The sequence below is a fragment of the Malus sylvestris genome, chromosome 16, assembly GCF_916048215.2.
Source record: "Malus sylvestris chromosome 16, drMalSylv7.2, whole genome shotgun sequence".
Lineage (NCBI taxonomy): Eukaryota > Viridiplantae > Streptophyta > Magnoliopsida > Rosales > Rosaceae > Malus > Malus sylvestris.
Window position 1 is genome coordinate 17,074,437 of NC_062275.1, and position 24,127 is coordinate 17,098,563.

At 37.4% G+C, this 24,127-nt stretch overlaps 1 protein-coding gene and 1 pseudogene across 1 annotated transcript; both read left to right on the top strand.

The window, feature by feature from the left end:
* Window positions 1–2,951: 2,951 nt before the first annotated feature.
* Window positions 2,952–6,631, top strand: LOC126608643 (VAN3-binding protein-like). Its single transcript, XM_050276600.1, has 7 exons — window positions 2,952–3,366; window positions 3,767–3,874; window positions 4,576–5,008; window positions 5,112–5,336; window positions 5,706–5,755; window positions 5,974–6,031; window positions 6,171–6,631. Exons 1-7 carry the CDS (start codon window positions 3,064–3,066, stop codon window positions 6,383–6,385), a joined length of 1,392 nt encoding a protein of 463 aa, XP_050132557.1. The 5' UTR covers window positions 2,952–3,063; the 3' UTR covers window positions 6,386–6,631.
* Window positions 6,632–19,330: 12,699 nt separating this feature from the next.
* On the top strand, window positions 19,331–22,365 carry LOC126606764 (chlorophyllase-2-like; annotated as a pseudogene).
* Window positions 22,366–24,127: the final 1,762 nt, after the last annotated feature.

The window sequence follows — 24,127 nt, forward strand, 5'->3', positions numbered from 1 at the left end:
GCATCAGGTAACGCCTTTAGTTTCTGCTAGCTTTTAACGGAATATTCTGTGGAATATTCCTGACGATGTCAGGCCAACTGACGGCACTGGCCTACGCGTGGGGGCGCGTCTGGCCGTGCCTTTTCCGACATGTAGGGGCACGTGAGCCATTCAAAAATTATTTTAAAATTTTGGGGATGTTCATGACATTGAGTAGGTCACGACGGTATATTTAAACCCTAGGTTTGAGGAAACTATGGGGGTTTTATTTAGGTTTCCGTATATGTGCTTTAATTAATTCTATTTTAGTTATTTCACTTATAGGGGAAACGTATCCCGAGGACGTTTGAGGCCAAGCTAGGCTTGGGGGTTACGACCCAACGACATACTTGTGAGTGGGCAATTTATTTTATACCTATACATATTGATAGTTTCCCTAATTGTGTAGTTATTACACTTTTACGCTTATATTGCCAAGTATCCGTTATTGTGACATAATTGTGATAAATGTTGTTATATGGTTGAGATATTACTGTCATGACATTCATATATATTTGTACATGCTCATCTTGCTACACTGTGTTAGTACTCGCCCCAGGGCCAGGGCCAATCTTTCACGTGTATGTTCACATCGCACCGTTCGCTCACCTTGGATCCAAGTTAAGTGCCAGTCCTGTCGGGTAGATTGCATTAGGCAATCCGACTTGTATGTGATGTGCTTCTGCACCAGTCTTCACGTGATTGTAGTACTCGAGCATATTGATTACACCCAGTCCTGTTCATGTCAGAATGTATCTGTTTGAACTCGTGTGTCAGCTTAGATGGATGAGCACTTAGTTATACTTGTTTATCACATGATTATATTATTGTGGCATTCGATACATCATGTTTTGGTATATTTCTGGTTATAATACTGTTATAATATTGTTGATTTATTGTTTACGTACCTACGTAGTATGTTTTAAGGAAACTATACTTGTTTTACGGTGAGGGGTTAGTATATTTGAAAATTCAAGGATTTCGTATAAGCATTGTTTTGCTAACCCACTCAACTTTGTTTTTCGCCCCTTCAGGACCTAAATAGTTGTACTCTTTGTGGCACTCGAGGAACCTTGGCAGTTCTAACATCCTCTTCTGTTTAGACGTACAAACTTATCACTGTTATGTAATAAGTGTACTTAGTTACTTTGACTACTCTTCTGTAGTCTCACTCTCTATTACACTTTGAATAATTGTAGTGGGTTTTCCCACGTTTGCGCACTCTTTCACTATTTAGTATAATTAGATTTAGTTAGTTTTAAATTTATTCACTTTTTGCATCACTTACCCTTATGGTTACGTCACCTCACGGTGATGGCCAACATGCTTCAACCTTTCCAAGTCGGGGTGTGTCGATAACCGACAGGATTAATCAGTTTTCTAGCTAGCCCTTTCTGATTCTGTGGGCCCCAGCTCTCCAGCCCTTTCTGATTCCGTGGGGCCCTCTCTGATTTCACAAGCCCTTTGGCTTAGCCCTCGGTTGGAGATGGTTTTCGGGCTATTTTCAGCCCTCTGACCCTCTGGACCCTTCGGTTGGAGATGGCCTAATAGGCTAACTACAAGGGGTTTTAAAGAGTGACGTGTCCTTAGGAAGAAAAAGGCTAAGTGCATATCACGCCCTCTAAGTTCAAATTGATTTTTAAAATGGGTCTCGTGTCATATTGCACCATAAGATTTTGAAATCGTCTTAATTTTTTCCTTCCATATGTATGACCGTCATTCATTAAATTAACGACTCGACAAGGGTTTGACCCGTTTGTGAGCTGACATGTTATAAAAAGTACTAATCATGCAATATTAGATGTTCAAACTGACAGAATGTATAAATTGATATCATTTAAAAATCTCAAAGTGCTATAGTGAGTAAATTGAAACACCAAGAGTGTAAAATGTAAAATGCATGTTAGCTCAAAGAAAAAAGAGTGATGCGTGATTGACCTTCCCTTATAAAGTTTTTGGATCAGTTGAAATTTAAACAAAATGTATTTTGCGATTGATAAATGTTAGGCTAATCCAAACCTCAACATTGTACCAACTACACATATAATATGCTCTTATGGACACTGCATATGGTGTATTGATGTACACATTTTCTTATTTTTAGCTTATATTAAAAAGAATCGACTGACTCTCATTGTAATTCTAATTCGTTATCTCACTTATTTTTAACACTTACTGATATATTTTATTTGTCTTAATATGTATTTATGATGTTTAACATATTAGTAAAAAAATAAAATATTTTTTTTACTTTTAGATGAGTTTAATTTCGAGATCTATGTAGTGTATAAACACAAATTTCAAAATTAGAACTAATAAATATGGTGGTTGTCAATTATTAGAGAGGCGGGCCAAAGACCCACTCCAACAATATAAATATTGTCCCCAATTTAATAATTATCACTTGCATTATCCATGTGTGAGGTTTTATAACAAACGGCTTTGATATTAATTGAAATAGAGTTATGATATTTAAACTATTATTTATTTTCTTCTATGGCCGATGTCAACACGCCCCATGAGGGACCCAATTAATAGGTTATTTTTTATTTATTTATTTTTATATGGTGAGTGAAAATACTTATTTTAACAAGAAAGACCTTCTAAAAACTCAAAGATTGTAACATTGTTAGTAACCCACACAAGTTTCGTGTCCTCTTACTCTTACCACAAAAGTTTAGATAAATTTTGGATGTTGTACATTTGTCAGATTTACAACTCACATACAAGTCCCAAAATATTTCTTGTTTTGGAATATTATTTGGATCCTCACTCGTAATTCTCCCAAATCTATATTTTGTTCACATTAAAAATACTCATTTTAAATATTTTTTTATTCTTTTTTGGTTTTGCCAACAAAAGTTCTCTTGTTCATTATTTTATTTTTATCCTCTATACGGCCTTGCTTTGAGCGTTTTACTCTCTATAAAGCCGGCAACTTTCCCATTCATTCAAGAACCTCTCACTCTTTCCATTCCCCTCCCTTTCTTCCGAACCGGTTCGTTAGCTACTACGTACCTATCACGCTAAACTCCCCCAACTCATATGGACCCGGTTCAGGCCGCCGTGTTCCGGCCACCGGAAACTCCTTGCGAGCCCATGGAGTTCCTCTCTCGCTCTTGGAGCGTGTCGGCTCTCGAAGTCTCCAAAGCCTTAGCCCCACCCCCTGGCCAGACCCAACTCACAAACCTCAACCTCAGCTCTGTCGTCAATGGCGGCGGCAGCGGTCCCATTCCAGAGGACCTGGCCGGAGAGCTAGACGAGAGCGCCACATTTTCGGGCAACCCATTTTCCTTTGCTTGTTCCGAGACCTCTCAGCTCGTCATGGAGCGGATCATGTCACAGTCGGTAAGCTTAGCAGAGATTTTAGCTCTGGCAATGTGTAGACAAATTGTGGGATTTTTAAAACTCTTGGGTTGACCTTGTTTGATTCTTCTAGAAATTGATTGGGATTTTTAGTCTTAGTTTCATTTTTTTTCTTTCGCATAAGGTCTTGTTTTTTGGCTCTCTCATATCTCTGTTTTTGTTTGGCACTTTCCTTTGTGTTTGTGTTTGTGTTTGTATTTGGTTTGGTCGGTTTATCTGCCATTTTCTTGTTTTGGTCTCGAAATTTGACCATTTTCTTTCAAGTTTCAAGCTTCCATTTGTCGTTCTTCTACTTAGTTCTTCATATTGTAAATAGAAACTACCCCAAATCATTATTTATTTATTTGTTTAATTAATTAATTATTATATTTATTTTTCTCAGCAAGAGGTGTCTCCACGAACTTCCGGCAGGCTCTCCCACAGCAGTGGTCCTCTCAACGGTTCCTTAACTGACAGCCCACCTGTCTCCCCCACCGAAGACGATGTTAAGGTCTGTAAACTCTGTTTTGTTTTATTTGGTTTTTGTAATCTTTGCCGCCGACCACCGTACGCGGTTGCCGGAATATGACACCAACCACATGGGTAGTGTACTAAAAGTCTGATTCGGGGGTACAGAGCACCTGTACTACTGAGTCTGGCTCACTCTGACCCGGTCGAACATAGTCCACAGCTTTCGCAGTAACCAAGTAACCTTTTAATTATCCCACCCTGTAGATTACCAAATCCTTGTTCTCTCGCTCTTTCCAGTGCAAAAAGTTATTAACTTAGCGCTCAGATTCGTCCAATCCAGAAAACCCATCTCGTGAATCTGCATATTTGCAGTGTTCTTAGCCAAAATTAATTAGATTGGTGATTATTTCGACATTTGCAGACACAGGCTCGAATTTCTTTCTATTTACAGAACTAGCCACGGTTATGGTGATGATTGCTTTTGGTCCCCCTAGGAGTGATTTGGTTGTTACAAAACACACACGGTGGGTGTGACCAAAAATCTGTCTCTGAAAATTTATGAACCCGACAGTTGCACTATTGGCAGAGGAAGTGGGTGTGCGATTATTTTTTACCAATTACTCACCGCACCTATCAGTTCTGTTTTTGGGTGGTTTTACATTTCATTGAATTTATATAGAGTTTAGGCCTTTCCCATAAAAATTCAATTCACAATTGACATTAGCTTCTGATTTGATGCAGTACGGCCGCTCTACCAACCACAACAACACCCAATTCAGAGCCGCCACTCCTAGCGGCGCCCCTGTGTCTGGCGGTGGCAAGACGGTGGGCAGGTGGCTTAAGGACAGGAGGGAGAAGAAGAAAGAGGAGGCTAGAGCCCTGAATGCTCAGCTTCATGCTGCTGTTTCTGTTGCTGGGGTGGCTTCTTCCATCGCCGCCATTGCTGCCGCCACTGCTGCCGCCACTGCTGCCTCATCTGGATCGGGAAAAGATGAGCATATGGCGAAGACTGACATGGCTGTGGCCTCTGCTGCCACATTGGTAGCTGCACAGTGTGTGGAGGCGGCTGAGGCCATGGGAGCTGAGCGGGAGCACCTTGCTACGGTTGTCAGCTCTGCTGTGAATGTCCGGTCGGCAGGCGATATCATGACCTTAACTGCTGCAGCAGCAACAGGTACAGAACCTTAATTTGGTTCTGTTAGTGTATAATTGCAAGTGTCTTCATCTTTTTTCTTATGGCCTCTAATGCCCTTGACGTTTGTGGTGGGGGATTGCAGCCTTACGCGGTGCAGCGACACTAAGGGCGAGGGCGTTGAAGGAAGTGTGGAATATTGCCGCAGTTATTCCTGTTGAGAAAGGCTCAGGAGTAGCTGGTAATGGTAGCAACGGGAATTCCAACAGTAGTTTGAGTGGAGAACTTGTTCCTGAAGAGAATTTTCTCGGCATCTGCAGCAGGGAGTTGCTTGCTAAGGGTTGTGAGCTCCTCAAGCGCACCCGCAAAGGTGAATTTCAGTTCGTTTCATTCGTTACTATTTATTGCTTTTATAATTGTTTCAATCATGTAGTGTCATGATGGAAATTGAGTTGTAACTCGTAAGAATGTTTACGTGGAAGGAACTTGGTAGATGGAAAAGTTTCTTTGATCTCGAGTGAATGTAGATGAACTCTAGAATGATTATGTCTTTGCAGGAAAAATCTATTTCGACATTACTTTCACTATTGAATTGTGCTGAAATTACTAAATAACCAAAGTTCTGAATAGCCAAAGTTGGCGGGCGCAAATTTGAATTTACTTGATCCATTTGTCTGATGATTTCTTCTTGTCAAATCTAATTCTAAGTCTCTTTTATCTTTGTTGTGCTGAATGCCAGGTGATCTTCATTGGAAAATCGTCTCTGTTTACATCCATCGAACGGGTCAGGTAAAGCTCCTCGCAGCGTCTACCAATTAGTTTCCTTTTTCTTTTAGGGTAGGGCCAATAATTAGGGCATCAGTAGAGCTTTTGGTCATGAATGTGAACTTGATGGGATAAAAGGTTAAACAGCAAAAGAGAGTAGAATGATGAAAGAAATGGATCAGCCCTCCCTCCTTTCTCTTTTTGTTTCCCTCTTTAATTTTCTGGAGCTTCTTTTTGTGCAGGTTATGCTGAAGATGAAGAGCAGGCACGTTGCTGGGACCATAACCAAAAAGAAAAAGAGTGAGTGATTGCTTTTGTCTTTGGCTAATTATTTGTTCGTTCCATCTGGGGATTTGCAAAAGCTATAAGCGCTTAAGTGGCAAAGGATCAAAAGTGTTTGTCTTTGAATTATTTTGCTTTTCTGCTTTTGAATTTACAGATGTGGTGCTGGAGGTGATCAAGGACATGCCGGCTTGGCCCGGCCGCCACCTGCTCGAGGGCGGAGAGCACCGGCGTTACTTTGGGCTCAAGACTGTTATGCGCGGAGTTGTGGAGTTCGAGTGCCGGAACCAGAGGGAGTACGACATTTGGACGCTGGGCGTGTCGAGGCTCCTCAGCATTGTTGCAGAGAGGCACAATAGACATGGCATCTAGATAGGGTTTTTACTTGTATGTTGTGAGGGTAAAATTTGGGAGATGGTAACTTGGGAATAGGATATTTTGGTAACTTTTGGCTGTGGTGTTTTACCGTGAGTTTAGTCTATTGTAAAAAGGTTAATTAAAGGTATAAGTTTAATCCCAATTGGTCTTTTAGTAGTGTGGAATATTTATACATATTATGTGTTTTTATTTTGGATCTTTTTCTTTAATTTTTAATGGAAAAGAAAGAGATTGGAACAAGAGCATGTGATTTTCTAGTGATATGTTGTTAAGTAAAGAAAAGGAGGATCTTGGACTGGGGCAGTCAAAAAGGAACGAGAAAGAATCTCAGTTTGAGTAAAGAACAAGATATATATTAGATGGAAGACGGGAACATTGTCTTGGTTTTTTTTTATTTTTAAAAGGAAATTAGTTTGTGGTTTTGTCACGGCAGTCTATTCTTTCGTGGATCGAAAAGATTTACAAAAACATTTTAGCCGTTTCCTGGCCATCATTGTGCGATTTACGAGCATTAAAAATGGAATCTAGGATATGCCGTGTAGAAAATGGGTCTGGAACTCATCCCTAACCTCTACATGACTTGTTAATTTGTTTATTGATGTGGGTTTTGTGCTTTTGTTGACCCCTGTTGCTGTTGGAGTTTCTTGGATTTGGTTATTTAAGGTTTTATTTTCTAGTCTTGTAATCTTCCACTTGATAAAAGAAGTTTCGTTTCGTTTAAGTGAGGCGGGAGGGATTAAGAAATATTTAATTAGCTAGAAGGAGAATAAGAGGCTCTGCTGTCTACATGATTGCTTGCTCGCAAGTTTAAGTAATCGTGAGCATTAGCATCATTTTAAGTACTAGTGGTCAGTTTAAATTTTGAGATTTTTGTATTGAATATAATTATCTTATGACAATTATTGTGGTGATGATGCTCAGTACTATTCAATCTTGGTAAAAATAATGCACTCTACTAATTTGAGTTGAAGTAAACAATTTAGGATGATTGCATATATGGACTAGGTTGGTTGACCTAGGTGAAGTGTCGTCCTCTATATTCAAGTTTGAATTCCTCTTTAATAGTTTAAGCATTCCACAGTAAGCCGGAAAAAGGGAGTGATATTAATATATTGAACTCATCTAGAAATCACACTTCTACAGTGGACAGAAAAACTTAAAGTATGATACCAATTTATTGAACTCATGAGTGGTACCAATATGTTGAACTCATACTAGTGTAGCAATAATATTATAGAAATTAAACTTAAAATGCTTGATTCCTATATATAGGTATCACATTTATTTGAACCACTATGAAAGGCCTTAGAGTTGCGTCTTAACAAAGAAAACATTTTTTTATGAAAACACTTGCATGAACAGGTATAAATGTCAAAATCGTTTGAGAGTTTTTCTATGATGGAATTTAGGCAATAAATTTAATAAGCAAGAGCATGTGATTTTTTTTATGATACCAACAAATTAGCCAAAGAACAGAAAAAACTCAACAACAAAATCAAACTTTTTTTTATTATTTATTTTTATTTAAATAGATGGGGCCTAAATTGAACTGGATTGAATGTGACAAAAGAGAAAACAAACGTTATGAACAAGGCAAATGACGACCTACAAAGATAGAGATTTATACAGAATGGAGTAATGAATGAAAGAGAGCTTTCATAATATTTATTTAATCCATTGACAATTTGAAAGTGAATGGACCCTGATAATTGTTAAAGGGAAAGAGATATGTGAAAGGGACCATGCAAATAGATATTACACATTTGTGATTTGGATATCTCTAATGTCAATTTCCAAGTTCAAATGTGTTCCTCTACAAATATTAAAGTTATTGAGAAAAGTCATATCCGATTTGTTATACACTTATTGTATCGAATTAGGGTCACCAAACAAATCCTTGTTTCTAATAACAAACCGTTCAAGGGCAACATGGCAAATGAGTACCAAATTTAGACCTCTTAATCAACGGGTTTAGTTTTAGTAGTATCTCTCTTCATTCCAATCAGGGGCGGAACAACTTGGAGGGTTGGACGGGCAGGCCAACCCATCCTACTTTGCCATCCGTGTACCGTCATTGTTCTCAATGGTGGAAGAGATCCAACTTCAAAGATAAATGTGTAAATATCCTTACGTGAATAGTTCCATAACATATACATTTAACAAAGTTAATCCTGTTGTGGGTCAAACTATTGTAGCAAAAATGGGTGAATGCAGTTGTTATACATGAAACCTCACAGAAAAACTTAATCTTCGTACGTTGAGATGAGTAAATGAGGCATCTCTGCTCGGATTACGCTCTAGTTGCTGTCGTCAATATTTAGCTACCACCGGTGATTAAAGAGAGTAGAAACAAGAAGAGTTGGACGACATCAACATATATGGAGAGTGCACCGAATATGCATTCATCGTAGCTGAGCCTTTTTATCAGATTGTCGGTGTCATACACAATATAAGCACAGAATATGAGAGCTCCGATTGCAGAATACACCATCCCTGAAAACGGCACCAGAGGCAAGATAGGGTCATAATTAAGGGTTTGGATAACAAGAAATCTTAATAACAAACGACATACAAGAAGAAAGTTGGAGTTTCACCATAAAACCAATTGGCAATATGGGAAGTAGTCCAACCTCTTATAAGCCCATGTAAGGTCGCTCATCCCATCAATGTGTGACTCATTCTCAACACGCCCCCTCACGTGTGACGAATTTTTGAGCCTAACACGTGGACAACACAACGGGGTGACGTGAAGCACATGTGGCCGTTTGGCTTCACACGTGGGACAACCTGACTCTGATACCATGAAGAAAGTTGGGGTTCCACCATAAAACCAATTGGCAATATGGGCAATAAGTACCACATTGATAGGAGGATGGACCTTGCATAGACTTATAAGAGATTGGGCTACTCCCCTTATTGCCAATTGGTTTTATGGTGGACCCTCAATTTCATCATGGTATCAAAGTAAGGTTGTCCACGTGTAGGCTTGAAAATCCGCCACACGTGCGGGGGCGTGTTGAGAGTCGTCCCATATCGGTGAGGGACAAGGTTTGCTATGTGCTTATATGATCTTGGGCTACTCCTCATATTACCAATTGATTTTATGATGGAACCTCAATTTCATCGGTACATGATTGTTGATAGCATGGTCGGTTTGTTAGAACAAATCAAATGCCAAGTGTATAATATATAACAACTGCACAGTTTATCTTGAATAGAAATTTCACAAAGATACGATATATCTTACAATATGAACAATTTAATGAATTTGAAATCACAAATCACAAAAACACACTGACTTGTTTTCGGAAGATAGAAGCTTGCAGAACAATCTCCAAAGACAGAAATACGCCCCTACACCAGTGCAGTAGTTCAAAGGACGTCTATCTTGCAGGATACAACTATCTAATCCAAGTTCTTGCACAAGAACTTGGATTCTAAGCGAATTTGTTGTGATGGTTCTCTGTGAAGTATAAAAGGAAATGATGGAAAATTATATCTTGTTTCTGATCTGATGGCCATATTTATAATGGCGTAATGGAGCAGTTGAAGCCGTTTAGAATGGTTGTAACTCTGTTCATCATCAGTTTTATCCTTTCGAAAAATAACTGAATGCAAAAATCAAAAATGTAAAAAATTAAACTTGTGTTTTCGTCAATCCGAGCCCAAACCTCCATTTGTAAGGCCCAAAGTTCATAGCTCTGGCCCAATTCTTTTCAAACCATAAAGGAGGGAAAAGACTTATAAAGTGGACTACCACCATGTGTTTGGGCGATGTGGGACTAAGTCTCACTCACAAGTTCCAACAGGCCCAAGGCCCATCTTTGACATTTAATATATACACCCAAATCTCCATTTATAAAGTCCAAGGTCCATAGCTTTAGCCCAATTCTTTTCAAACCATAAAGGAGGGAAGAGACTTATAAAGTGGACTTCCACCATGTGTTTGGGCGATGTGGGACTAAGTCCCACTCACAAGTTCCAACAATTGGTTTTCTAATGCAATAACTTGGTTCAAGTGGTACACGGGTTGCGAAACAAAAGGTGGGCTATTAAGCATATTTTTAAATCTATTTCAGTGTGTACATTCCAAAAGATAAAACTTAAGGTCGTGATTTGGCTAAGAAGAAATTCTTAATTACAACTGTCATGAATACTTACAGATAGCATTGGCGGTTTTTCAATGCAAAAACGTTGTGTGCAGATCAAGTGACACATGAGTTGAAACATAAAAGTTCGGCTATTAAGCATATTCCAATCTTTTCCTAATGAAATTTATCACGTATTGACATGTGACATATTATGCAAGAGAGTGAATGTATACAACAATTGTAAGTAAGCTTCGTTGGATTTGTCCAATATAAATCAATCTTTAACTTTAAGTGGTCTACTACATGTAATAGGAATGTAATATTGGAGAATAATATTGACTATGATTTGATCTCTTAAATATATTAATCATATATAAGGTGTCTTATATTGGAAATAGGATTGATGAAATCCTTAATTGAATATGATTATGATACTTGACTTGGAGGCTAAGAAAGTAAAGTTTAGGTTCCCTTTATAGATGGAAACCCTAGCTTTTAGTCTATATATAAAACACCGGTCCCTATAAGCCCTAGAACACACAATATAATGCTTTTCATAGAGTAGTTGTATTCGGCTAGGTGTTTATAGCAGATCTTGGTGTTGTCGTGCTCTACTACTTTTGTGTTCGACTTCCATGGCCATCATTGGAATCAGGTCAATCACTCATTCGTTTGTGTTTTAATTGTATAACCTTATAATGCTAACAGTTGGTATCAGAGCCACCGGTTATATGACTAAAACCTATTAAAATTGAAATTTGATTAAAGTTGTCGAGAAAAATTGAAAAATTGATGCAGATGTCAGGTTTCTTAGTCTTTACGGCGACAACTAAGAGCTGATTAGGAAGGGAAATTGTCACATCCCAGTCTTAATTATGCCGTAGCACGATATTATCCGTTTTAGGCCCCTGCCAGACCCTCACGGTTTTGTTTCTGTAAACTCAGACGATAACTTCCCAGTAGGTCACTCATCCTAGGATTGCTCTCGTCCGAACTCACTTAACTTCGGAGTTCCGTTGGAACCAGAAGCCAGTAAGTTCCCAAAATGCCTCGTGCTATAGGAGGTAGGCATGTACATATAAGGCACATCACCCCCCTCTCCTTGGTCGATGTGGGATGTTACAATTCACCCCCCTTAGGGGCCCGATGTCCTCGTCGACACACTCGCACAGAACGGCAGAGTTGCTCTGATACCTTTCTGTCACATCCCAGTCTCGACTCCGCCGTAGCACGATATTGTCCGCTTTGGGTCACGCCCTCACAGTTTTGTTTTTGGGTTTCGGCACGAGGACTTCCTAGGGGGTCACCCATCCTAGGATTGGTCTCACCTGAACTCGCTTAACTATGGAATCCAAAGTCAATGAGTTCCCAAAAGGTCTTGTGCTATAGGAGGTGGGCATGTACACATAAGGCACATCACCCCCTCTCCGTTGGTCGATGTGGGATGTTACAATCCACCCCCCTTAGGGGCCCGACGTCTTCATCGGCACACTCGCACCGAACGGTAGAGTGGCTCTGATACCATTCTATCACATCCCAGTCTCAACTCCGCTGTAGCACAATATTGTCTGCTTTGGACCCCGGCCACGTCCTCATGGTTTTGTTTCTAGGAACTCACACGAGAACTTCCCAGTGGGTCACCCATCCTAGGACCGCTCTCTCCCGAACTCTCTTAAATTCGGAGTTCCGATGGAACCCAAAACCAATGAGTTCCCAAAAAGTCTTGTGCTATAGGAGATGGGCATGTACATATAAGGCACATCACCCCTTCTCTGTTGGTCGATGTGGGATGTTACAGAAATCCTGATTAGGCAATAGCATTGCGCATACTTTTATCTATATATATATATATATATATATATATATATATATATATATATATATAATTCATTGTATTATTAAGTGTAGAGAAATACAGTTCACATGTCTTGAAAATTTTGTGCAATCGTTTAACCCACAACATCAATTGCCGTGAGCAACATCATCATATTTGACTGCCGTATTCCTTTTCTCTTGTGGCAACACAAGGTCATAAATCACAGAGCATGGTTTTAATCTCTGCCATTTTTTTTACTGGATTATGCTAATTAAAATCATATCCATATCACCATGTTTTCGTTCAGGCTGAATAAAGTCATCTACCATGGCAAAATGGTTTGTTTCATTGACTTCAATTTCAAGTTGGTTTATGGTATTGTATTTTAGTTGGATCCCTGAAGCTTAAATTGGTTATAAGTTTAAAATATACTTGCATTAGTGATGTGTTAATTATTGTAGAGCATGTACATACATTGAATACCATGTTTTAGTTAAGTATGTCATGAATATGGATCAAATTATTTTATGTTTGGCAACTGTATAAAAATAGGCACATGATTTATGTGTTTGAATAAGAATTGGGATTTTCAATTTTAGTCTGGTATATGTTAATATACTTCATTTCGATCATGAAGAGCAATGATAAATTTAAGGTTTTGCAATTTATCTGAATTATTACTCCAGTAATGGTACCGTTATGATATAATTTGGTTGCCATAAATTTCTATCACACATTCACTGATTTGTTCTCTACAAAATGGCTTGAGGTGATACTCCAATTTAACAAGAAATAATTGCATAAGTTTCGACAAATGGCATATGCAGACAAGCCAAGAAGTATGCAAATGTCAAATCTATCTTGTTTGTTCACTGCTAATTTTGTTAGTGCCACATGAAAGCGAGCTTGCTGGAATCAAAAGTTCCAACCGCAGGTTTAAAGGTGGGGGGGGGGGGGGGGGGGGGGGGGGGGGTTTCTTCTACTACCACATGCGCGAACACCTGTGTGAGGTGCATCCTGGGTGGACAGGCGACAAGGGGACACTAACCACCCTTCAAATGCCTCACGGATTATTGCAGGCTCTGTTTTCCTTTTGCATTACATGATTATGTGTGGGAAATATATATAGACTGAATTGAATAGCCATGTCATTGGTTGCTGTCGGAAATATCTAATATGGATTCAATTTTAAGTATGCAAACATGGAGCAAAATTGACATATGGTGTGTTTTATTAAAGGGATTGGGTTGTCCTATATTGCTTTAAGCTTGAGATGATCTTATGTAAAGACACACATGTGTAGTTTAGTAATGCAGTATACTAGTACTTAAGTATGATTGGTGATTAATTCAAGTGCGGTTTGTAATGATATTAACTCCATAAGGAATTTGCATGACTAATCAAATTAGTTTTGTCTACAATTTTGCTTTCCTATCTCAGTATGGTCATTTAATTGTACATGACTAGTTAACTATGAAATTGATGCATAACTTGTGGATTGACTGAGAGTGATAGAAAGCATCCGGTGGCAAGAACAAGTACATTATACAGATGAATGAGGTTTGCAGTAATTATGTGACACTTCTCATTTGTATTCTATTTATTCTTATATGAGAATTATGGTGGTCATGTGATTATATATGTTTATAAAGAAGTAGTGAACATATGAAGGCATGAGGTATGTATTTTATTCAAAGTATGTGACTAAATTGATAAGCATGAATTTTCAAACATGTATGATTGTTTATGGTTTTTCCTATGCCTAAAGAATTTAAACAGTGCTTTGATTAGTAAATTTTTATGTGCCATAAGGGGAGAATAAAAGAAACTTTTCAAGGCTAATGTAGCTAGGGTATATATTGGAGATGTTTTCTATGGAAGAAAATAATTTTGGTTGTTCCTTTTATTTAATTTGGTATTTATAAAGTAATGCATGATTTTAATGCTATGTTTAGTAGTTTTGTACTAAGGAAAGAAATATATAAAAGGAAAGGAACCCGTTTGATTTGAGTGATTTAGCTTTTAATTTAAAGGAATGTATTGTTCTCTCACATTACATAAACTATTTCTAGTTGACTCCGTAATGATAAATATTGACATTCTTGTGGTGAAAACTTGTTCTATATGTGATTAATCTCCTTTAAGTATGATGTCAAGTTTTTGAGATTAATTTAATGTCAAAGGGAGTCATGAAGGAATTAGTACCATTTGTTGGCAAGCCTCGAAGCTCGAATCAGGTTATCATAATTTTGTCATTTACAGTTAATTAATCCATATGACTTCTTGTATTGTTTCAGGGCGGAGTTGACCAATGCCTTTTCAACTAAGCAAGACGCAACGGCTTAGTTGATGATGGGATTGTGTTTTTGAGTTACTTTGATCAACTTTGCATCTTAATTAGAATAAAAGGGATAATCTTCTTGCCTACAGGTGTGAATTACTTATTTTACTTTAATTAAGATGGCATAGTATGGGTTTTATTTCAAAGAAGTTGTGAAAATCTTCATCTTGCCTACAGGTGTTGAAGTTTTTCATGAAAGTACTTTTGTGACATAAAATCCAGTACTATAAACTAGTTAATTTTCTTGCCTACATGTGTAAATTAATTTAGTTTCATGAAGTTTATTGGGATAAAGTTTCATGCCATTAGTGACAAATATTTTCACATTGAGCCCATAAAAGGTTGGGTTTGAAGGCATGGAAATCAGTTGCATCATGACGTTTTTTGTGTCTCTTCATGAGACTTGTTGATGCAAAGTATTGGACCCATGAAGGTTAATCAAGGATTGCTAAGGTACACATTGTTTAAATCTTATGCTCGTAAATCTTTTCATTTTGAACTATGATGTCGGTTTAGAGGATGAAATTTGACTACTAAGGTTTCCTATGGACATCGAAATTGAAATGATATGAAATTGAATTTGTTATGGATGCATAAATTTATGATAGATGCACATAATTGTTTCTGGCAGGTTACGTGTATTGATTTAAATCGGGAGAATGAAACCTCCAATGGTCACCAAATGATCTGAATTTTGGATATGTTTAACATATAGATGTCTACTATGTGTCTGCAAATTTTCGTAATTTTCTGCCATGTATGTTAATTATGGTGAATTTACAAGTAACCCATGCTCGTATAGACAGTTTTTACTGACAGATTGTGTTGGCCTTTTTGAGACTTCACTTTAGACTGCTATTTTGATCCAAAACAGATCCATATTTTTATCTTATGAAGATTAGTATGTCTATTTTGGTCAGTATAACTTTGGTAGAAATCAAGCTTGTAAATTAATTATGATAAATTATAAAGTAAGTGTAACTCATTGCTGAAATTCTGTTTTGGTTGAGATGTCTATTTTATTATGTCTAAAATATAGAGCAATTTTCTTTAGGTACATCTTTGAAAGAATATATTAACGAGTGTTATGCCCAAGTCGAAGAATTAGTGAACGAAAATTGGGCTTCACACTCATTAACTTATTTGCATGTATAAACTCTGAAAACTTAGTGGGAGTTGTTCTAAAATTTTGAGCATTAAATGGATTTGCATGAATTTATTAAAGCTTTATTCTATCTTCCATGAATTTGTGTTACTCGAATAACAATAATATGTTTATGTTTAAGTTGCACGAATGGCTACTTAGTACATGTGTTCATATTTCTATTATTTGCAATCATTTAGATTTCTTGATTGATCATTTTGTTTTGGGGCTCATAAGGACTTAGTATAAATGTGGACTTATTAATACATATAAGATGGTTGTTGGATGCACGTTTTTTGTGTAACAACATTGAATGCTTTCATGCTTAGTTGTACCTTTCATTGAGCTCATACGCATTCATTGACTGAGTAAGGCTATTCCCAAGGGCATATTTTCAAAAGTATGATTTAAGTATTGATTTGCAAATTAAATACAATGTTGCAGATCAGTGGGAGTTTGAGTTTTGTGTTAGTAATGCCTTACATTTGTAGATGACCTATAAGGTATGTATAGAATCCATGTATTCATTTTAATCTCCAGTTGGATTCATTAAGTCACATTTTTCGTGTGCTAGTCAATTATCTGATGAAATATATATCAGATATCAAGTTGCTATCAAATTGCATATTAAATGGCATGACATGGTTTGTGCACTACCTCAATTGTGAGGATTTCCATCTTGCCCACAGGTGTTGGAAATCACTATGAAAGTAACTAGTATGATGCATAGATCAGTGTCAAAAACATATTAATTCATCTTGCTCACAAGTGTTGAATTAATTTGTTATTTTACTTGGACATGTGCCTATTTGGTATTTTCAGTTGTGTCCGTTGGCTACAAACATCGTTTGTATTGTTATTGATCTAATGAAAGTGATGCATGATTGTTTTGGAGATGTATTCACACATGCATGTTATGGTGATTTTATTAGATGAAGGATATCTGCATTGGCAGATTTAAGGCTTCGATGATACAATAAGGTGGACCTAAGATGATATAAAGTAAGACATTTTGGCTAATTTAAAGTTTCATCTCTTGATCATAATTTGTGTTTCATGTGAATAAGGATCTTAGCATGTGTGATTATGAAGGTTATGGGTTGTGTCAATCCTACAACCTTGTTAGTTCCATGTTAAGAAATGCATTTGACATAAATTGCATTAAGGACGAGATGTAATCACTGTTACATGGCCACTAAAGTGACATTAGTCTCCAATCTCAAGTATAAACATGAATATAACATTTTGTAGACCAAGTGAGAGAATGTTGGATTTATCCAATATAAATCAACATTTAAGTGGTCTACTACATGTAGTAGGAATATAATATCGGAGAATAATGTTGATTGTGATTTGATCTCTTAAAGATATCAATCCTATATAAGGTGTTTTATATTGGAAATAGGATTGATGAAATTCTTGATTGGATATGATTATGATACTTGACTTGGAGGCTAAGAAAGTAAAGTTTAGGTTTCCTTTATGGATTGAAACCCAGCTTTTAGTCTATATATAAAACACCGGTCCCTATAAGCCTTAGAACACACAACATAATGCTTCCCAAAGAGTAGTTGTATTCGGCTAGGTGTTTATAGAAGATCTTGGTGTTACCATGCTCTACTACTTTTGTGTTCGACTTCCATGGCCGCCATTGGAATCAGGTTAGTCACTCATTCATTTGTGTTTTAATTGTATAACCTTATAAGGCTAACATTTGGTATTAGAGTCAGCGGACGGGCCCGTACTGCCATGTGATTGGTTGGGTCTCCATTGGCCCCACGTGATTGGTGAGTCCCGATATGGCTCCACGTCGGCCAAAGATGCCACGTGATTGGGTGGGTCCCCATTGGCCCCGCACGATTAGGTGAGTCTCGATATGACTCCATTTGGTTACCGATGTGTGGAATTTCATGTGTGACCCATAAAATGGGGTCTCACGTGCGGGGGAGTGTTGAAACCCCATTTTGTCCCATATCGGACAGAGGAAACTAATACTGAGACCTTTTGTGATCAAATCCCACACCGAAGGATTGTGCAAGTGGTTAAGTGGGGATAGTATCTGTGTTGTTGGAGTGAGCCCTCGGCTCGTTGACCTGAGAAATTCTACAAGCTTACTTATCGAATGATTAACTAAAAAGCAAAGCAACCCAATTAAGGGCTAGTTAGGGGAAAAAAGAGAAAAAAAAAACAGCTTATTAAAAAATCTAAAACACCAAATGTGTTTGGTAAGACAAAAAAAACAGTACTTTTTTGAAAGACTCCTATCAGTACAGTTGAAAAACATAGAAAAGCAGAAGCATAGTCTACCATGCTACTAAAAAGTGACAACGATGTAAAACTTTCAAATAAACACCCATCAAATCTGAGGGGTCCTCCATTTGATATAGGCAATGGCATATCCAGGAAATAATATTAGGGGGGTCAGTAAGAATAGCACGCTATGCGCGTAAATTCTTTTTATACCAAAAATATCATGCATACCGCCATTTCATTGAGTCTTGGTAGGCCTGAAGTCATTTGAAAATGCATACTACACATATGTTAATGTATGCAAGGGGCAGCACCCAAGGTATTCATGGACATTCATCGAGTTTTGATAGACCTAAAGTCAGTTGGAGGGCATGTATGAAGCCAACTCTAATCTTCAAAAGGACAACACTTAAGGTATCCATGGACATTCACCGAAGTTCGGAAGGTTAGCACCTAAGGTATCTATGGACGTTCCTCGAAGTTTTGCCCCTTAATGGATCCGCCAGTGGATATAGGTAAAGTTGTCCATTTTGCCCTACCTCCACGTCGCCACTCTTCCCTAACAGTGGCGCCATTGATGATGTAACAATTTCACAAACGAGGGTGGAATCGAGTCTCAATTGTTTCTTCGATGGCAAGGTGGAAAAGGAGGAAGATGAAGGGATTTTTGTGTGTGTTGTTTAAAAGGTGAGAAAGCGTGGGAAGGTGAGGGTAAATAGTGTGGTAAGAAGAAAGAATCAGGTGGGAGCATTTACTCATGTTTACCCTAAAAGGTAAAAGTGAATTCCTTCTTCAAGGCTTTGAATAGTTTGACTAATAGTAATTATGGAATGTGAAGTTAATAAATAAAGATTTTGTGTGTAGAGTGTGCGAAAAGTTAAAAAAGACGTGTTATTGTTTGCGTGTAGAGTGTCCAACAACAAAAATCCCTTCATATTATCCTAAGCCCTAAACATACATGATTAAATACAGTGTGGGAGGAGTTAAAAAAAAGACGTGTGTTTATCGTTTTTTCTAATTAAAATGAGTTTGTTATGACGTTGAATTGAATATAAAAATCGAACCTAACCCACCATAGATTTGGGCCCAATACAAAATCCATTATGGCCTAGACCTTGAGAGTGCACCCAAATATGAAATGTACAAGAGTCCAACTTCAAGGACAACATATTTGGGTCAGAAATTGGACCTCTTTGAGGTCGCTTTAGCATTCGGCCTTGTAAATATCTTGAGACATTGGTCCTTAACGATAAAAACTTATCACAGGTGAGGCTGTAAATTCATGCCATTATCCTAAAGCTTTTGCATACAAAAAGTTTTATGCTCTTACCATGACAATAATGTCCTCCTCCACTTCTTCGATTGCCAGATCTGGCACAAATGTTTTTGAAATTGTAAAATACAACGTAGTCCTCCAGACAGTTGAAGCAGCAAGGAGGAGTGCATGCAGCAGCAAAACCAAGTCGTCGTCATCAATTCTTCCTCCTCCTAATAATCCTCCGCCTTCAAAACCTCTATTGATTGGCATGCCTTGTGAAACTACGGGAGAGTTCCCGGTGTTGTTGCTCCTCCATGGTTACCTTCTCTCCAACTCTTTCTACTCTCAGCTTATCAACCACATCGCTTCTCATGGCTTCATTGTCACTGCCCCTCAGGTTTCTCTCTCTCTCTCTCTCTCTCTCTCTCTCCAATTAAACAGTATTTCAATTGTGCCCTTAGACCCTCTGTACAATTTCACATATCATAGTTTTTATGATCAGTTCAATGATTCTTAATTTTAGTCTGGTAGAATTAACTTAATTAGCATACTAAACTTTCCATTTTTTCCAATTATCTTATAAGCATTTGCATTTTATTAGCTACAGCCTACAGGATGATAGAGGTGTCTGATGCAAGCAATATTAGTTGGGTAGTAATTTTCAAACTCGGTTTCACCGATGCACTTTTCTCTTTGTTTCTGTCCTTTGATTATCTTCAACTTATTAAATTCAAAGGCGAGAAAAGAAAAAGGAGCGTAGGTGGACAAAAAATGAGTGCAAAAATCAGTTCTCTATCAGTGAAGAGAAAAAAGAACATATACAGGACCCAAATACAAGGCTATCGTTGGCCACTTACGCTAGTCACTGTCAATAGTTGCCTTAGTCTGCAAGAAAAAGTGTAAGCCACACACACTGGAGGCTTCGTCTGTCTTGTTGGGGACTAAGTTTTCAAGTAAACAAAGAAAAAATATTACATGTTTTGATTGGTATATTGTATGAACTGAATACCCCCAAGTGGCTCAATCCTTTGTCAGATAGATACTAGGATCTAAATTACTGTCTTTTTCTATTTTTGATTATTGAAGTCCACTTTTTTGCATGGTAAACCGGAACTCTCATTGAAAACCTAACTTTTACGGATCGCAGTTTCAATAATCCTACGACATAATAAACAGAAATAGCAACAAATTAAAAGTAAAAAACTCTTAAACAAATGATGAAAAAACCCTCATAGCGCACAACTAGGTAATCACGATCCACTAAGGAAAAAAAGACTTGTACAAGACTCAACAGACACTTACTACACTTAAAGTTCCCTCGCGTACTTTGGTTCTTGTAGAACGCCGTTCTTACTTTGCCTGCTTTTAGATGAACATTGTTGACACAGATGATCCTCCTCACAAGTAAAGGATGCACACAGTTTTGTTTCACAGATGAATGATACAATATGATGATCACCTGATTTCTAAAGCCTCACAAAGATTGCTGTCAAAATTTAACCCTAGAAGAGAACGCACTTTTGCCCTCAACATGCAGCACACGTATTCTTAGAATATGCAAAAGTTAATTTTCAACAATACAGACTTAGTTATTCAATGAGAAATTGAAGCCTAAGAAATAGAACTTCAATCAAAGATAATCTGTCAAATTTTTTTTTTTTCCTCACACATAACTCAAGTATACTTTCCTACAAAAACTACCCAGAAAAAACTGAGTCCCCTAAATCTTTCATATCAAACGGGTTCTTAACGTTAACAGATTTTATCTCACAGTTCAAATAAAGTTCAATCACTTAAACATGATTTCCTAAATGAATGCATGTGATTTTTACCATAAGAAGTTCACGAAATCAGCTTCAATGATGTTGCTGTGCAAACCAAAAACTCGTTTAGAAGTGTTTTTAAAATGTTTTTAGAACCAATCTTTAGTCAAAACGCAAATGAATCTTAAAAAAACACTTGAAGTGCTCCCCGAAATAAGCACATAATTGGCGCTTCTTCGAGATAGCATTTTAAGTGCTTTCGGAACCCAATTTTTTTCTTTAAAAGCGTTTTCAATTATTTTAAAAGCACTTCCAAACGAGCCCCAAGTCTTCTTCACTTAGACCTAAAACTTAGGATTAAACCGAAATTCAAGACTAATTATTACAAACACGAATTATCCAAAGTCTAGAAATTAGCCAACTAAAAAGCTTCCGCTTTCACTCATTCAAATTTTCTGTTCACATTAAGATGTGTTTGAGAGACTCACATGCTTCACAAAACATTTTCGAGTGTGACTATCACAGGTTAAAATGTTATAATTCTTTAGAATGCATCTAATTTTGTTTTATTCACAAGTAATTGTTCTTTGTTCTTAACAGTTATATACCATAGTTGGACCAGACTCAAGTGATGAGATCAAGTCCACAGCTGCAATAACAAACTGGTTATCTGAAGGACTTCATCCCTTGCTTCCACCCCATGTTCAGGCAAATCTAAGCAAGCTAGCACTCGTTGGTCATAGCCGCAGAGGCAAGGTTTCGTTTGCACTAGCTTTAGGGAAAGGGGAAAGAAGAAACTAGCATCAGCTTGAAGTTTTCAGCCCTAATAGGCATTGACCCAGTGGATGGAATGGACACAGGGAAACAAACCCCTCCACCAGTGCTAACCTATGTTCTTCAGTCATTCCATCTTGAGATGCCTGTGATGGTGATTGGTTCAGGTTTGGGTGAAGTGAAAAGGAACCCTCTATTTCCTCCTTGTGCTCCAAAGGGTGTTAACCATGAGGACTTCTTCAACGAATGCCGGAAACTGGCTTGTTATTTTGTGGCAAAGGATTATGGCCATCTTGACATGCTAGATGATGATACCAAGGGGATTACAGGGAAAGCTACATATTGTTTATGCAAAAATGGGAAGTCTAGGGAGCCCATGAGGAGGTTTGTTGGAGGGGTTGTGGTTGCTTTCATAAAAGCTTATTTAGAAGGCGATAGTAGCCACCTATTGGCTATAAGAGAAGGGGTTGAGACTTTGCCAATAGAGCTTCAAATTGTCAAACTTCTTTTGTGAAATTTAGATGCATTCTAGATAAATTACTTGCTTCATTACAAAGCTTCAATTAATTGCATTTTGCTTTTTGAATTTGAACGTAATGCATAGTCCGCAGACGTGAGTGTAAACCATTACCCCAGTATAACATCAAACCAGACGTGCATTGTTTGCTTTTAGCCTGAGGAACAGAAGTTCTTGGAATGGAAAACCCAAACGCTCTTATGCAACTTGTAATTGAACTTTGCTCAACGGAATTATAGGAATTCATAGGATATGTTAAAAACTTCAGACTAGTTTTTACATTCGGAAGTGCTCAATAGTCTGCACTCGCAGGGCCACACGTTACTTTGATCTGTATTGCAAAAGTTTACAGTAGGTTATAACACTATGCCAATGAATCAAATTCGGCATTTGTGTTTTCATTCATGGATAGAGTAAATTTATGTGTCATAATCATTTCGATAACTAACAAATGTGCTTAATCCAACTTCTCAATATGAAACCTTTTCTTTTCGTTAGTTATAGAGCTGTTGGTTGCTCAATCCCTCTTTTCTTCATTTATATTCGTAAACCGCGTTGAACTTGTTATCAGGACAATCTAGTATGGCACCGTACACAATATAACTTATCCAAATGCACGATACTGCGAAGGACAATTTTGCACAGTCCAATCCACTACAACATGCCAACCAAACTTTAGCGTTTTATACATAGCTAAGGCTGATGATATGATTACGTAGGAGCTGTATTAGTTCTTGAAACGAAAAGTTTCTGCTGATTTCTATCATTTGCTGTTTATTTTTCTTTTCATTTCCTGTTTCTGTGTCTCAATATGGGCATTTTTGTTTGTTTGTGTTTCTGCCTTTAGTATTCATCATTGGTATTTATGTATGGGTTTTTATCACAAATAGTTCCTGAGATTGATCAAACTCATCATTTTGGTCCCTCACTTTCAAAATCAATAAATGTCATCCTTGATATTCACTAATCCACATCAATTTGGTCCTTCTATTAAGATCCATTAACTATTCTATTAGTTTGTATGTGGGACCCATAAATCCAATAAAATGATGACACGTGGATTACACAAAATTACCTTAACTATAGGTCGAACCACACTATCATACCTCATCCTTAGAATTTGTTGCAATGTTATACCTCCATTAGTTTGTCTGTGAATTTTTCAATTAAAATGTTGACGTGGCTTAATGTGAGGCCCAGTTCCTCACCCAAATGGATTCCATGTGACACCATACCCAAAGTTTTCCCGCAAAAAACAGACACGTAAGAAAATATATATATATATTTTTTTTTTATAATTTGAAATTTGAAATTCAACCAAAAAAATGAGAAAAAATGTGATATAACATATTAAGCACAAATTATCATCCTTGACCCCAAATTTGAAAAATCTCACCCAAAAATAATGATATAACCACAACAAAACTAGTGTATTCAAGCACAAACTACTCATTATTTCCGAAGAAAAATATGAAATGGGCCAAATTATTCATAAAACCTGCTTAATTATCCAAAAATTCATAAACCTGTTCAAAAAACTAACTCAATTCATCTAGCATCTCCAACCAACATTACCAAACCTATTGAATTCATAAAAACCTGCTACATCATCAATTCAATTGACAAAAGACCTACTAGATGCATAAAACATATTCTACAATTCCTTTACAAAAAACAACCATCTGTGCAAAAAATTAGTGACTAGATTGCTTTGTATTTTTGTGCTTAGTGCCTTTGGATGATTCAGTTATTGGTTTGCTTGGTTTTTCTCTGCTTGGTGCC